Consider the following 16851-nt stretch of genomic DNA (forward strand, 5'->3'; position numbering starts at 1 on the left):
AAACATTCTGCTTCTGCACTTTGAAATATGCGCAGAGATGCTCTTAACTGGAACTTGCATTTTAAATATTTAGATAGAGAGCTCTAACAGTTTCCATGTTCTCTAAACATTCAAATTATTTTAAAATAGGCTTAAAAATGTTCAGGATGCCTAACAGATCGCATGGGCACTCTTCCAAAACCCTTTTAACACCATGTTGGTAACACATGTAAGCTTGCAGGGAATCTCCTGCCATTTTTCCCTGGAATCAGAGTACGCTCCAATTAGATCTACATTACAAATTCAGCATCAGGAAACCCTCTTCAAACTGACATTAAAGTGTAGTGTAAATTTAATGTCCATTTGTACCAATTCTTATGGCTGCTATTTTAATTTAGGTGATTAGTACCAGATCTTGATGTGTCAGTCAAAACAACCAGTATTAAAGTGAAGGAGTGACCCTGATAATTTTAAGGCTTACTGAAACCACAAGCAGGCTCCAGTAAATTTTATTGCTTTTTGCATTAAAAAAAAATTAACATCCACTTTCACAGGTGGCTCTTTATTTGGACACAGATCTTGGTATTGAATTAGGCACCTATTCATTCAGAATAAAAATATGCCTATGTACAAAAACAAAATTCGATTCTTCTATCATGTTACTGCTTATTTCGAATTCACAAATACACCTGCAGATTTTATCTACATTCTAATGTTCTCCAGTGTGCAGTAAGGGTTAACATATGGAGAAAAGTCATTTTATACCTTGTTCAATGTTAGCACCAATTCTGAGGAGTTTCAGAAAAATTAAACTGGTTCAAGCCAGATAAATGCAAACATTTCTGGTGTTTGCCATTGTTAAAGAGATGCATAGCAGATATGGTTATCTAACAAAATGCATAAATTAAATACATACCAAATAAATCAAATATGGAAACATAGTTTTGTTTCATATTAAAAAAAGTCTAAAGTTTGTCACTAGGTTCAGTCAATGAATCACATGCTTAAAATTTCTAATGTTAAATATGGAAGTAAAGTTTGAGAAATTCTTCAATTGAATAATTACTGCATAAATATGTATTATTGGGATATAATGAACATTGTGAAAAATAATAGTTTCAGAACACTGAAACTGAACAAGTGGACTTAACAAACTTTTCTGATCCAGTATATTTCTAAGAACAATTCACAGTATTATTAAGGTTAAAACAAAATTGTGCACTTTAAGTGTTTGTAGTTGTTTCATCTGCGCACTCAAAAGTACCACTGGCCTAATTTAAATTTGAACTAAAGCAAACAATGACTGTTTCTCTGTCCTTCCTCCCCCATTATATAAATCAATTGCTAGTCAGTAGCAGACAAAAGTGAGGCCTGTATAAAAATACATTCCCTTCCATCAAGTGGGCACGTCATAGACTTGCAGGCTTTTTTTTAAACACAGAGACCAGCAATGCACTAAAAGTATGACCATCAACACAATGACTAATGCATTTCAATGCCACAATTAAAATATTTCAATGCTTATGCAGCCTCACTTTAAGATCAAATTATGATTTGCAAATGTCCAATAACATCTCGCCAACATTGAAATTTGTCATTATGTTATGATATTTACAGTTGCCCGTTACAGACAACGCACATACAATCACAGGACACACTACAAGTGCCAATAAAACACAGTGTCACAATGGACTTAGTCAATATTAGCTACCAAACTTTATCTTAGACATTCAATCTAATGCATTAATAAATTACACAAGAACTTTGTTCACAATCTGTCATGTTTGAGTAGCTAGAGTAAGGAACAGATCAGAAGCTTTATAGGGTCCTTCATTGGCTTGGAAAAAATATATCATTTTGGAAAAAAAGTAACAAAATTTCAGGAAAAACAAAAGCCCCTCAAATATTAAATAAAGGTTAAGTCAAAGCTTCTTGTCTTGATTAAGTAATAATTGTGTATTTGTGGGTACAATTATCCTAAATGTTAACAAAATTTAAGATCAACTTACCAACCAAAGTCCCTAAAGTATTAGTTATTAGAAATATTTTGAACATCCATTTGTCACAATCCTTACTTTGGCAAAGCCCATAGGAAAACATCATCACATGGGATGTATTTTAAAAAAAACATGAATTTTGAAAGGTTTTCCAGTTGCTTCTAGGATTTCAAAACAGGGTTTTCTACATAATCGAGAAATTAGTTTTACTTTTAAACGTTATGGCTAGATTTTTTTATTTAAATACAAGATATTATAATTGAAATTTCTTCAGCAGTCTGGTTACACTACATCCTACAGAGAATAAAATATTCTAATACAGTATCTTTAAGACACTAGGGAAAGGTTGATAGAATTGATCTCTGATTGGCTATTAACAAAAAAACTTTTAACAGAAATAGAACTTAACAACCTTGATTTCAAAGCATTGCAGGCTTTAGGAATGCTGGGTGCCAAAAGCATAGATTCTTGTAAAGCTATAAAATTCCTTTATAATAGTCATAGCCAGCTATTAGAGAAACTGAAAACTAGACTATTGATCCTTATGCCATCTCTAGTCACTATCCAGTCAACTGTAAACTGAAATATCGATCTGAATAGTCAAGTAAATATCGGGTGAGACTGGAAATTAACTTTAGAAGTAAATATCAAAGAAAATCTGTGCATTACTTTATCAAGGCTATATGCAAAGAATGTCTGAAATTTTGCAATATTGGTGTCAGTTTTTCAAATACTTATACTTGAGGTGAATTCAAACTTAGAATACTGTTTAAAATAACTAGCTGTTGTATATATCCTTTTACTGCATTAAATTAAGAATCAGCTGCACACATCCTGAAAATAGTAATTGGGGGAGATGGGTCTGGAAGAGCCAAAAATAGCAAGATATAAGCAACATTTTTAATGCCATAAATGCTTAGTAATTGCCAAGTTTTGTATAATTCTGGTTTTAATTGAAGTACCTCTAGTTGGTTCTTTAAAAATATTGTTCATTCGACTCATTAATCTGTGCACTTCAGAAAATCTCACCCTTAAGAGTTTGCATCAACTTTACTCACAAATATGATAAATTTATCTATCCTCTTTGTTCATAATATCATACTTGTTTACAATTATCTTTGGGTTTGTATAGTTACAAGATGGGACACCAATTTATTTAGAAATTGAAACTTTTGGGTGAAAATAATTCATATTGCTTGAAACTTCCAATTGTCAAATTAAAAAAAATCTTTAGCCAGTGAAACATCATTTCTAAAAAGGCATACATACATTTTAAAGGACTTAAATAATTTTGTATTTTGCAGAACTTTTGAAATAGTAACACTAACACATAGGACCCAATATTTCCTAACACATTAGCACAAGCACACTAACTACATCTTATGAAGATCAAAGACTAATTCTCAGTGCAAATACTTCTGAGGAACTTGTATGCTATACAAAACATCACAACAGACATGGAAGCCACACTGATGTATTTAGGGACTTTGGTTACAGACATTTTACAGCAAATGACTAGTTAGTAAGCCCGGTAGCTAGATCCACACTAGCAGTTACGCTCTATGTGAGACTCCTTCTAGTCTACTTCATGTCAAACTGAACAGATTCTTCCATTACTTTCACATTCAAGCACATGCTATTCATGTCAAACATTCCATGTGGTAACAAATTCCATATTCTCATCGCTCAAAGTAAAGATAGTTTTCCTGATTAGATTTATTAGTGACATATAAATTGGACTGGGAGGACTGTTTGGCTGACGTACAACAGTCCTCCAAAGAACAGGAAAAAAATTGTTCCTTTGATTTTACACAGAAAAATGGAAAATTATTCAAAAGACCAGTAATGGAAAGAAGAAAACTCTGATATGATCACATTCTAAATTCCTCAAAAGACCATGGACAATGTATTTCAGCAAGTCTTCACACCAAGGATGGTAATTTATCCTAAATAAACTAAGTGGTGATAATCCACAGCTCATTGGTAGCATGTACTTATGTGGTAAACAATTTGCAACTTGTACTAATTTAGTTGGATTTGCTCCAATTTTTCACAACTTTTCCAAGGCTGTTTTCAAGATTCTACACAGTGAAAATTCCCAAAATCATCACAAAGTAAAAGTAATAGAATACATCAGTTATTGTTAGTTTTAAATGCTGAGTTTCTTATTTTTAGGGTGTATGAAGTCAGATTGCATCATGCACAGACTACAATACATTTCACTCACTTGTGTACAATTTATTGTAGCAGAATTATAAAGATTCTGCACTTATAGCAGCAGAGCCTAACACAAAATCTATAGTAATGGATCTACAATTTTCATAATAGTCTTCTTTCATCTATGACCAACTTCTTATGGTAGTGATGTAACATTCTCAAACGTCTTACAAAAATCTTAAAATAACTAAAAGCTGTGTTCATTCACATGATATAGATATGGTGTTACTGAGGCTTATGAAGTAAATTCCAGCGTGTCATGGGTCTAAGTCATTCATATTCTGCTTTCACTTTTGATGGTAAGACTTGACAGCACTGAGACACACGTTTTACCAGATGCCATTAGAATGCCCACCAGGTGGAGCCAAAACTCTAGATACAGGTCGTTTTGGCAGATGATCATCAACTTGAGATCCTGCAAAGAATGAACAGCAAGATATAAGGAACTGCCTTCCCCATCAAAATAAGTAAGGAACTACCAATATTATAATATTATCACATTCAGCCAAGTCAATTATGTGAAATCTAAAAATTACCAATTACTTTCATTATCCATAGAACCACAATACAGATGAACATATGAAAAATCTTCTGAAAGCTATCTGACTCAGATAAAGAGTAGTAATACTCAATCAGCGTAATTTCACATATGGTCCATATTATTAAGCAGAAAAAAATGATAATATACCAACGCATTAGAAAGGTCCACAAAACTAAGATTTATGGATTTCACTGATATACAATTGTTCTGTTACATAATTAATCATGATTATTCTTAGAAGTGCTGAGAAAACTAGCTGTGATAATTAGTAAAATAATTTACCCCTAAACTCCAACGGAAAAGAAAAGGTTGATGAAAACTAGTCATCCTGGCTGATTATTCACCACTTCAATTTTGAAAACTTAAAATGCGTACAAAGAACAATAGATTAATAAATACCAGTTATCTAGAGGTAAAAGAAATGTGTGAAGTCCATAAGATATAGTTAAATCTTACCAGATAAACTGAAGCTGGACTCATGCAAATCCCTCACTCCACTGTGACGTGTCACAGAACGGAATTGGACATCTGGATGAGCTGGGGTTTCTTTTCCTACATTAAGCACCATTGCCACATCACCTATGTATGGAGCACGATCCACAGCCTTTGTAGTCAAATTCTATAGACAAGTACAATAATACCTTATTATCACTTAAGATTTCATTGGAATGCTGCCCTGATAATTTCTCCTCATATAGCCCTCATCTTCACTCCCTTAAGCTCTGGAAGACAGACTTGAAGGTATATGGCAGACAACTAGTTTAGCTATTCACTTCAAATAAGGTTATACTACATAAAGCACTATCAGAGAGAATGCTGGAAAAAGTCATTAGGTTGGCAGTCATGCCACCCCCTCTTCAAATTGCCTTCATCTCCTTCTCTTCCAACAATGCATTCTAGTATTCAGTTCCAACTTCACTTTCCTTTTAAGTCATTAAATATGTTATGCCTCCCAAATCTGTGTTCATCTTTCTTGCAATTCCATGTTTGAATCCCTCCAATTAGGTAACTGCTGGTGCCACAGTTTGAATGATATCAGTCAAATGATATGAGCATTACTGCCAGTCCAAGGGGATGGTGGGTCAGGGATATTGTTGATCAGGTTTACGAGATTCTGAAGGGAGAGGGTGAGCAGCCAGAAATCATGGTATATATCGGCACCAATGACAAATCCAGGAAAGAAATTGAGGAGCTGAAAAGTGACTACAGAGAGCAAGGTTGGAAGCTGAAGAGCTGTACGAGTAGTGTTCTCAGGTTTGCTACCGGTGGCACGGGATAATGAGGTGAGGAACAGGCAGCGAGTGCAGCTTAACACGTGGCTGCGCAGCTGGTGCAGGAGGGAGGGCTTCAGATACTTAGAACATTGGGATGCCTTCTGGGGAATGTGGGACCTGTACATGAAGGACGGGTTGCATCTGAACTGGAGGGGACAAATGTCTTGGGGAGGAAATTTGTTCATGTGGTTCAGGAGGGTTTAAACTAGTTTGGCAGGGGGGTGGGAACCAGAGCTACATATCTGAGAGTGGGGTAGTTGTATTGGGGCAGTGACAGGATGTAGTGAATCTATCAGGAAGGTTTCTCATATGATGAAACAAAGGAATCAGTTAATGTGTGTCTGCTTTAATGCCAGGAGTGTCAGAAATAAGAGTGACGAACTTAGAGCATGGGTCAGTACTTGGGATGATGATGTTGTGGCCATAACGGAGACATGGATTTCACAGGGGCAGGAATGGTTGCCAAATGTTCCAGAGTTTAGAGCATTTAAAAAGAACAGGGAGGGGGGAAAACGAGGAGGGGGGTAGCATTGCTAATCAGAGAGTGCGTCACAGCTACAGAAATGAAGGTTGATGGGGAAGGTTTGTCTACTGAGTCAGTATGGGGTGGGAGTTAGGAACAGCAAGGGAGCAGCCACCTCATTGGGGGTTTTCTACCATCATAGCAGTAGGGTAGATCTAGGAACTCATAGGCCGGCAGATTTTGGAAAAATGCAGATGTAGCAGGGTTGTTGTTATGGGTGACTTCAACTTTCCCAATATCGATTGGAACCTCCTTAATGCAGATGGTTTGGATGGAGCAGTTTTTGTCAGGTGTGTTCAGGAGGGTTTCCTTACTCAGTATGTAGACAGGCTGACAAGGGAAGAGGCCATTTTGGATTTGATGCTCAGCAATGAGCCAGGACAGGTGTCAGGTGTTGCGGTGGGAGAACACTTTGGTGACAGTAACCACAACTGCCTCACATTTACCATAGCCTTGGAGAGGGAAAGGAGCAGTTACCAAGCGAAGATATTTAATTGTGAAAAAGGAAATTATGATGCTACCAGACACTAGTTGGGAAGTACAGATTGGGAGCAATTGTTCCACAGAAAGGGTACAACAGACATGTGGAAACTGTTTAAGGAGCAGTTGTTGCAAATGATGCATACATTTGTTCCTTTGAGACAGGCAAGAAGTGATAAGATTAAGAAGCCTTGAATGATGAGAACAGAAGAACTTCTTGTCAAAATGAAGAAGACAGCTTACATAAAGCGGAGGAAGCAAGGACCTAGCACTGGTTTAAGAGGATGACAGGTTTACTAGAAAGGAGCTCAAAAAATGGACTGAGGAGAGCTGGAGGGGGCATGAGAAAGGCTTGGTGGGAAGGATAAGGGAGAACACAAAGGCATTTTACTCATATGTGAGGAAGAGAATGATTAGGGAGAAGGTAGGGCCTTCTCCTTAGGGATAGCGTAGGGTACTTGTGCGTGGAGTCTGAGAGATAGGGGAAGCCCTAAATGAGTTTTTTGCTTCAGTTTTCACTAAAGAAAGGGACCTTGATGTGAATGAGAACTTTGAGGAGCTGGCAAACAGGCTTGAACAGATCGAGATTGAGGAAGTTGATGTGCTGGAAAACATTAAGATTGATAAGTCCCCAGGGCCAGATCAGATTTATCCTAGGTTGCTCTGGGAAGTGAGAAAGGAGGTTCCTAAGCCATTGGCGAAGATCTTTGCTTCCTGACTGTTCATGGGAGTCATCACAAAGGATTGGAGGGAGACGAATGTTGTTCCTCTTTTTAAGAAGGGTAATAGGGAAATCCCTGGCAATTACAGACCAGTTAGTCAGTCTTACGTCTGTGGTCTGCAAGGTTTTAGAAAGAATTCTGAGGGAAAAGATTTATGACTATTTGGCAAACATTGTGTGATTAAAGGCAGTCAGTATGGCTTTGAGAGGAGCAGGTCATGCCTCACAAATCTTATTGGGTTCTTTGAGGAGGTGAAGTGACAGGTCGATGATGGTCGAGCAGTGGATGTGGTGTATACGGACTTCAGCAAGGCATTTGATAAGGTTACCCATGGTAGGCTCATTCATAAAGTCAGGAAGTATGGGATACAGGGAGATTTGGCTATCTGGATTCAGAATTGGTTGGCTAACAAAAGGCAGCGAGTATTCTTCCTGGAGGTCAGTGGTGAGTGGTGTTCCACAGGGCTCTACTCTTGAGCCTCTGCTCTTTGCAGTTTTTATAAATGACTTGGATGAGGAGGTTGAGGGATGGGTTAGTAAATTTGTCGATGACACAAAGGTTGGAGATGCCTTTGATAGTATCAAGGACTGTTGCAGACTACAGCATAACATTAACAGGATGGAGAACTGGGCTGAGAAATGGCAGATGACGTTCAACCTGGATAAATGCAAAGTTGCCATCCAAGTGGATAGGGTTGTTAAGAAAGCATATGGTGTTTTGGCTTTCATTAACAGGGGGATGGAGTTTTAAGAAACACAAGGTTTTGCTGCAGCTCTACAAAATCTTGGTAAGACCACACTTGGAATATTGTGCCCAGTTCTGGTTGCCCTGTTATAGGAAATATGCGGAGGCTTTAGAGAGGGTGCAAATAAGGCTTACCAGGATGCTGCCTGGACTGGAGGGCTTGTCTTATGAAGAGAGGTTGACTAAGCTCGGACTTTTCTCTCTGGAGAGGAGGAAGAAGAGAGGTGAACTGATCAAAGTGTACAAGGTAGTGAGAGGCATGGATAGAGTCGATAGCCAGAGACTGTTCCCCAGGGCAGGATTGACTGTCACAAGGGGTCATAGTTTTAAGATGCTAGGAGGAAGGTATAGAGGAGATGTCAGAGGTATGTTCTTTACACAGAAAGTTGTGAATGCATGGAATGCGTTGCCAGCGGTGGTGGTGGAAGCAGAGTCATTAGGGACATTTAAGTGATTGCTGGACATGCACAGAGACAGCAGTGAATTGAGGGGTGCGTAGGTTAGGTTATTTTATTTTAGATTAGGATGTATCCTTGGCATAACATGGTGGGCCGAAGGGCCTGTTCTGTGCTCTACCTTTCTATATTCTATGAAACTATGTTCCCCACTTTGTGGAAAGGGACCTGCAGCTGTTGGAGGACAGGAGGGCAGTCCTTTCTCCTGCAAGCTCCCACAGGAGGCCACACCACCAAACCAAGTCGGCTGGGACCCAAATTGCAGCCTGAGTGAGTACTGTTGTTTTGGTGAAGCAGAACAGCTAGTTGTACATAAGGTCAATGATCTTCTGCATTCCACAAGAAATAGTACTACCTAAATTCTCTCTGCTACCTCAGAACAATTGAGCTACTACTCACACTAACTTTGCCACCTTATGCACATGTCACCATGGCTCACAGACTACAGCTCTCACTATTACATGCATCATGCCCACTTAATAGTTCTCAATCATCTCATCCTCCCCCATTCCTCTCCCCTGTGCTTACTACTCTCTCACTGGGGACACCTCACTACCTTTCCTGCCCCTTTAACACCCACAACCTCCAACATATTCAATCACTCTCTTTGTCTCACTGCAAGAAGAATAGGCTAACCTCATGGGCTGATGTCTCCATAGTATCCTAACACACCTACCTGTAATCCCAGGACTGGTTGCACTTGATCCGCAGGACTGAATGCGGTCGCTCCCCTGGACCAGAATAAGAGCCCCTTGGATAAGTGTGATGGTGTCGCTGATTGACCACATTTATCAACTCCAATAAAGTTGTGTGTTTGTGTGCACGCACTATTTGGAAACTCACCCCCCAAAGGCAGCAGCAGTCTTGTTGTTGGTGTCCATTCCGGTTGCCCCAGAGAGGGGGAGGGGGTGGTGATGGACAGGGTTTGGGGGGCGAGCGGTGTTGGATGGAGTTTGGGGGCGGTGTTGGATGGGGTTGGGGTCGGGCGGGGGGTGACATTGGATGGGGTTTGGGGGTTGATGTTGGATGGGGTTTGGGGAATGGGCAGGTGGTGGTGTTGGACAGGGTTGGGGAGTGTGCTGCTGCAATAGTCTGAACAGGGAGCAGATTTAATAGAAAACTCCGCCCCAGAGGAAAGGCATTGAATCGATTAACCGAATAATCAATTATCCAAACGAAATAGTGCCCGCCAATCTCGTTTGGATAATTGAGGTTCCCCTGTATTCGCTTGTGTGGACAGAGGGTCAAGGATTGTGACCAAGGAGCAAGCAATGACATGGGTATGAAGTAGTATGTGCCTGATGGCTGAGGCAAACATTCATTGAGCAACGGCCAGCAGACACCCACTCTGATTTACATATTGGGAATTTGCACTGTCGTGTTCTCCAGAGAAGAAAGGAATTGCAAGTTGGATTATTAATGACATGCAAATACACTGAAATAGGGTAGTCAATGGTCAATTGCTCGAAATTCTGAAAATGCTATTTAATGCTCAACAGGAAAATCACAAAACTTTTCTTGATGTTGAGATACTGACATTTTAATTCTCTGTACTTCTCAAACTTTCTCAACACAGCTCATGCTATATCGGTGAGTGGAAAATACCACCTTTTATCTCTTATGTGAATTAGAATCACATCATTTTGAATACATTCATGTGAAGCATATCCTTAAGACGGTTTGCTACATTAAAGATATTATACAAGTGCAGGTTGCCATTGTTTCAAATAGTGATGGCCACAGTGTGACACCATTGGTTTCTGTCTTTGGAATCCTCCTTGGATAACTGCAGATAAATTAGTGAGCTGCATCAATAACGCAATGCTGCACTTGAATTGAATCAACTGTACACATGCAATACAAAATGCATTGAGACCCTTTTATATTGCTTCTGACTAGTTGATTCCATTCAAGTGCAGCATTACTTTATTGATGATACTCAAAGTTATCTGCAGTTATCCCAGGAGGACTCCTAAGACAGACAACCAGCTTTGACATACTGTGGTCATCACTTCTTCATGTGCAAGAGCTGGGCACAAGCAGTAGCCGTATAACTTGGTCACAAGAAATAGTTTTAAATTCATGCAATTATTGACATCAACACCTTGCACTTCAAATACTCCTTGATTACACTGATCTTTCGTGGCACCTGGAAATCAGTTTGCCTTTGTGTTTCTCACAGTTCTTACCAACAAATCCTAGCTAGAGAATCAACTCCAAGATTCTCTTCCCATTCTGGCAATTTTATTTCTCAACTCCATTTAGCCTTCTCAGTGACATCATCTGAATATACACACCAAGTTCCACATACTCATCGACAACACTCAGTAATACTTTACCAGCAACGTTGTTAATCCCTTCATTGTTTCCAATTTGTCAAGCTACTTACTTCCTGACTAAGGCAGCACAAGATAATCTATGTTCAAAGCGTTTGAGAAATTAGAGATCATTTTATAGCTGGAATGGTGATAGTTCTTCGATCGTTGTCTTATTTACTTCCCTACTGGACAGCATCTAGCTCGCTTCAGCTTTTGTAGCAGCAGAGGCAGGATATGGAACCAAAGATACAGAGGCAGTGAACATTATACAGTTATGCCGATACAGTCCTCATGCTGATATTTCATAGTTCAAACATTTATATTTGTATTATTGAAACATAGAAGATTCTTTGACAGGCTAGATAAGGAATGGTTGATTTCCTTTGTGGGAGAGCCTTGTGTTAGAGGGCATAACCTCAAAATAAAAGGCTCTGCTTTTATGACAGAGATGAAAAAGAATTTATTTTCTCAGATAGTAATGAATTTGTGGAACTTTTTTACCATAAAGGACTGACAAGGCTAGATTGTTCAGTATAGTAAAGGCTGAGTCAGACAGCTTTTAATTAGTAAGGGAATCAAGGTTGATGGGGAAAAGGCAGGAAAGTGGAGATGATTAGCAGATCGGCCAATATCATTTATTGTATCCGTTGCTCCCGATGTGGTCTCCTCTACATTGGGGAGACTGGGCGCCTCCTAGCAGAGCGCTTTAGGGAACATCTCCGAGACTCCCGCACCAATCAACCAAACCGCCCCGTGGCCCAACATTTCAACTCCCCCTCCCACTCTGCCGAGGACATGGAGGTCCTGGGCCTCCTTCACCGCCGCTCCCTCACCACCAGACGCCTGGAGGAAGAACGCCTCATCTTCCGCCTCGGAACACTTCAACCCCAGGGCATCAATGTGGACTTCAACAGCTTCCTCATTTCCCCTTCCCCCACCTCATCCTAGTTCTAAACTTCCAGCTCAGTAACTGTCCCCTTGACTTGTCCGGACTTGTCCTACCTGCCTATCTTCTTTTCCACCTATCCACTCCACCCTCTCCTCCTTGACCTATCACCTTCATCTCCTCCCCCACTCACCCATTGTACTCTATGCTACTCTCTCCCCACCCCCACCCTCCTCTAGCTTATCTCTCCATGCTTCAGGCTCACTGCCTTTATTCCTGATGAAGGGCTTTTGCCCGAAACGTCGATTTCGCTGCTCGTTGGATGCTGCCTGAACTGCTGTGCTCTTCCAGCACCACTAATCGAGCTATTCAGTCCATTGAGCTTTCTTTTCAATGACCAGGGCCTCCAAGCCCTCCGTTTTTTCCTCTCCAGACATCCCCAACAGTACCCTTCCACTGACACTCTCATTCATTTGGCCGAACTGGTCCTCACCCTTAACAACTTCTCCTTTGAATCCTCCCACTTCCTCCAGACCAAAGGCGTAGCCATGGGCACACGTATGGGCCCCAGCTATGCCTGTCTCTTTGTTGGCTATGTAGAACAGTTGATCTTCCGTAATTACACCGGCACCACTCCCCACCTCTTCCTCCGCTACATTGATGACTGCATTGGCGCCACCTCGTGCTCCCGCGAGGAGGTTGAGCAATTCATCAACTTCACCAACACATTCCACCCTGACCTTAAATTTACCTGGACTATCTCTGACACCTCGCTCCCCTTCCTGGACCTCTCCATCTCCATTAGTGACGACCGACTTGACACTGACATTTTTTACAAACCCACTGACTCCCATAGCTACCTGGATTACACCTCTTCCCACCCTATCTCTTGCAAAAATGCCATCCCGTATTCCCAATTTCTCCGCCTCCACCGTATCTGCTCCCAGGAGGACCAGTTCCACCATAGGACACACCAGATGGCCTCCTTCTTTAGAGACCGCAATTTCCCTTCCCACGTGGTTAAAGATGCCCTCCAACGCATCTCGTCCACATCCCGCACCTCCACCCTCAGACCCCACCCCTCCAACCGTAAGAAGGACAGAACGCCCCTGGTGCTCACCTTCCACCCTACAAACCTTCGCAGCAACCAAATCATCCACCGACATTTCCGCCATCTCCAAAAAGACCCCACCACCAGGGATATATTTCCCTCCCCACCCCTTTCCGCCTTCCGCAAAGACCGTTCCCTCCGTGACTACCTGGTCAGGTCCACACCCCCTCCGACCCACCCTCCCATTCTGGCACTTTCCCCTGCCACCGCAGGAACTGTAAAACCTGTGCCCACACCTCCTCCCTCACCTCTATCCAAGGCCCTAAAGGAGCCTTCCACATCCATCAAAGTTTCACTTGCACATCCACCAATATCATTTATTGTATCCGTTGCTCCCGATGTGGTCTCCTCTACATTGGGGAGACTGGGCGCCTCCTAGCAGAGCGCTTTAGGGAACATCTCCGAGACTCCCGCACCAATCAACCAAACCGCCCCGTGGCCCAACATTTCAACTCCCCCTCCCACTCTGCCGAGGACATGGAGGTCCTGGGCCTCCTTCACCGCCGCTCCCTCACCACCAGACGCCTGGAGGAAGAACGCCTCATCTTCCGCCTCGGAACACTTCAACCCCAGGGCATCAATGTGGACTTCAACAGCTTCCTCATTTCCCCTTCCCCCACCTCATCCTAGTTTCAAACTTCCAGCTCAGTTACTGTCTCCTTGACTTGTCCGACCTGCCTATCTTCTTTTCCACCTATCCACTCCACCCTCTCCTCCTTGACCTATCACCTTCATCTCCTCCCCCACTCACCCATTGTACTCTATGCTACTCTCTCCCCACCCCCACCCTCCTCTAGCTTATCTCTCCATGCTTCAGGCTCACTGCCTTTATTCCTGATGAAGGGCTTTTGCCCGAAACGTCGATTTCGCTGCTCGTTGGATGCTGCCTGAACTGCTGTGCTCTTCCAGCACCCCTAATCCAGTATATGGTTTTCAGCATCTGCAGTCATTGTTTTTACCTTGAATAGCTCGATTCCCCATCAATGTCTTATGATTTAAAGGCTGGTAAGTTTGTCCTTAGTTTTCTGCACATTTATTTGTTGCTTTTCTTCTTTCAATTTCTTCTCTTGTCCATGTTCTTCAGTATTGCTTCTGAAACTCAGTTTCTAACTCTTCTACTAATCATACCAATCTTTTCTCGTTTCACAAATTTGATTGAGTTTTTTGAGGAAGTAACCAAACAGATTGATGAAGGCAGAGCAGCAGATGTTATTTAGTAAAGCCTTTGACAAGGTTCTGCATGGTGATCACACAGAGCTTGCCAATTGGATACAGAATTGGCTTGACAGTGGAAGGGCTTTTGCCCGAAATGTCGATTTCGCTGCTTGTTGGATCCTGCCTGAACTGCTGTGCTCTTCCAGCACCACTAATCCAGGAGTGGGAGACAGAGACCAGTTGTGGTGGGTTGTTTTTTGACTGGAGGTCTTTGACCAGCGGTGTTCCACGTGGATCAATGTGGGTCCACTTTTCTTTGTCATTTATATTAACAATTTGGATGAGAACGGTCTTGACAAGATGGGCATGGAAGGGATGTTTTCTCTTGTGTGCAAATTCAGAACGAGGGGACAAGGTTTGAAATGAGGAGCTGCCCTTTTAGGACACAGATGAAAATTTTTCTTTGAGGGTTGTGAGGCTTTGGAACTCTCCCAACCCGCAGGTCCCCACTGTCTTTCTTAAAATATTCCAGTATTCTTTAACAAACAACAAAAGGATATTACGCTTCTTGGGATGTGAAATGCCAACTAAAAACAGACAACACCAGAATCCTTAATCATTATAAAAAAATGCACAACTACGTGAAAAATTTTTTTTATAAAATGGGATTAAAAGAATGATTATAGAACTAGGCAGATAACATTATAAGTGGAATTGGTCAAATGATCTCCTCAGCTACGAAGTTCAATGAGTTTTAAATTGTGACTGTGTAAAGATCCTCAGGTTTACTGGTCCCCATGAGATACTACTATTTCCGCCTCCTAGTAGGAATCTTGGTGGTATAAGCATCCCTTTGTTGCTGACTGTGGTTCCCTTATAGGCCCTGTCCCACCTCCCTCTCTGCAAGCTAATGCTATTTTGTTCTCGACCTTTGGCCTATATACATCACTGTTTCATGCTTTTAAAGTACTGTGCTTTAGTTGCAGCTTGCTGAGACTAGGGCTCATTTTGTGGGCCTATTTCTTGCTACCTCGATGATTAAAATTTCCTTTGAGAAATGACCAGAATGTTTTCAATGTTAGATCAAGGGTTTCTAAAAAGAATTCTTCACTTCTGCGAGGCTATTATTTAAACTAGAAAACATTAATTCAATCAAAATCTCCAAGATAGTTAAATTTAACCATCTGGTTCCTTCATTGCCCTCCATGTTCATTGCCTTCTGACAAACTCAGCAGAGTAGCCAAACTCTAATTTTGGAAAAAAACGTCTATACCTTTAGGTGGATACTATTATTGGGACATAAGTGGTCAGATGGCTATGACTTAGTTAAAGAAGAAAAAAAAAATTATCAGATGTGATGGATGCACTGAAGCTGTAATATCCAAGCAGGATTAATCGTTCTTCACTAACTTAAGTTACCCTGAACAACAAATCAAAATCAAAACTATAAAATAGCAGCAAACAATGCTTCTTTTCCTCATCTCCAAATGTTTCATGATTTCAAACGAAGAATTAAAATTAAGTATACAGAAAAGTTATAAATTTTTACATGTCAGTGGAGAAAAGCATAACTATAGTCAAGTCTACCTTTTCTCTCTGGATCAGCTTCTTGTATACAAATTCCGAAAATGGTCGAAGTGGACAGAATTTTCCTGTCCCCTCAGCACAAGTAAAAATTCCATCTTCATAGACAACTCGCCCACGACTGATTGTCACCAGGGGAACACCATGACATCGTACGTTCTCATGAAGGTTCACATCACCACCCTGTACTTGAGTGCTCACAGATATTGTTCTGAAAGAATCATTTAATTCTTACTACACATGCAGTGGTGAACTGTTGGAATAAGTTATTGCTTAAAACATACAAGTTTTAAATTTCAAACTGATAATCTCTGAATAAAATGGGAATTAATATACCTAAAACGTTGGCTATCTTGGTTGTTTATTTAAACATTGACCATTGGCTGAGCTAACTACGCTTTATTTAAATCATAATTGAAGTATTCAAAATGAGAAAGAAAGTTAATGTGCTCAATTAGTAGAGGAGCTGACACTTTGTAAAGGCCATGGAGCCAGAAAGTTGTACTTAATCCTCACCATGGCTCACAGGTCAGTGCAATTCGGAGAGATTTCTGGACAATCATTGTCTTCAGATGACAAATTAAAACAAGAGATCACAACAGGTCAGACAGCATCCATGGAGAGAGAGCAAGCTAACATTTTGAGTCTAAATGGCTCTTCATCAGAGCTGAAATGAAATGTGGTGGGGGCAGCATTTATGCTTTAGTTTGGGGTTAGAGGCGTGGTGTGTAGTGTGCGAGGACAGAAAAGATGTTAACAGTTCAGATTAAGTGGTTGGAATGTGAGAATGGTAGAATGGAGGCTGGTGGGATGAAAAGTGAGGACAAGGGTGACATCATGCTGTTGTGAGTGATAGGAAGGGGCA

The 16851-nt window shown here is 41.0% G+C and overlaps 1 protein-coding gene across 1 annotated transcript in view; it reads right to left on the reverse strand.

The window, feature by feature from the left end:
* Positions 1 to 444: 444 nt before the first annotated feature.
* dpysl5b (dihydropyrimidinase like 5b) overlaps positions 445 to 16851 on the reverse strand; it is a 64375-nt gene continuing 47968 nt past the window's right edge. Inside the window, exons 10-12 of the mRNA XM_072563005.1 lie at positions 15990 to 16197; positions 5191 to 5353; positions 445 to 4608 (exon numbers count right to left, since the gene is read on the reverse strand). Coding sequence (XP_072419106.1) covers positions 4523 to 4608; positions 5191 to 5353; positions 15990 to 16197 — 457 coding nt within the window. The 3' untranslated portion in view covers positions 445 to 4522. The remainder of the gene's footprint in view (positions 4609 to 5190; positions 5354 to 15989; positions 16198 to 16851) is intronic.

The sequence above is a fragment of the Chiloscyllium punctatum genome, chromosome 3 (genome assembly GCF_047496795.1).
Source record: "Chiloscyllium punctatum isolate Juve2018m chromosome 3, sChiPun1.3, whole genome shotgun sequence".
In the NCBI taxonomy this organism is placed as follows: Eukaryota; Metazoa; Chordata; class Chondrichthyes; order Orectolobiformes; family Hemiscylliidae; genus Chiloscyllium; species Chiloscyllium punctatum.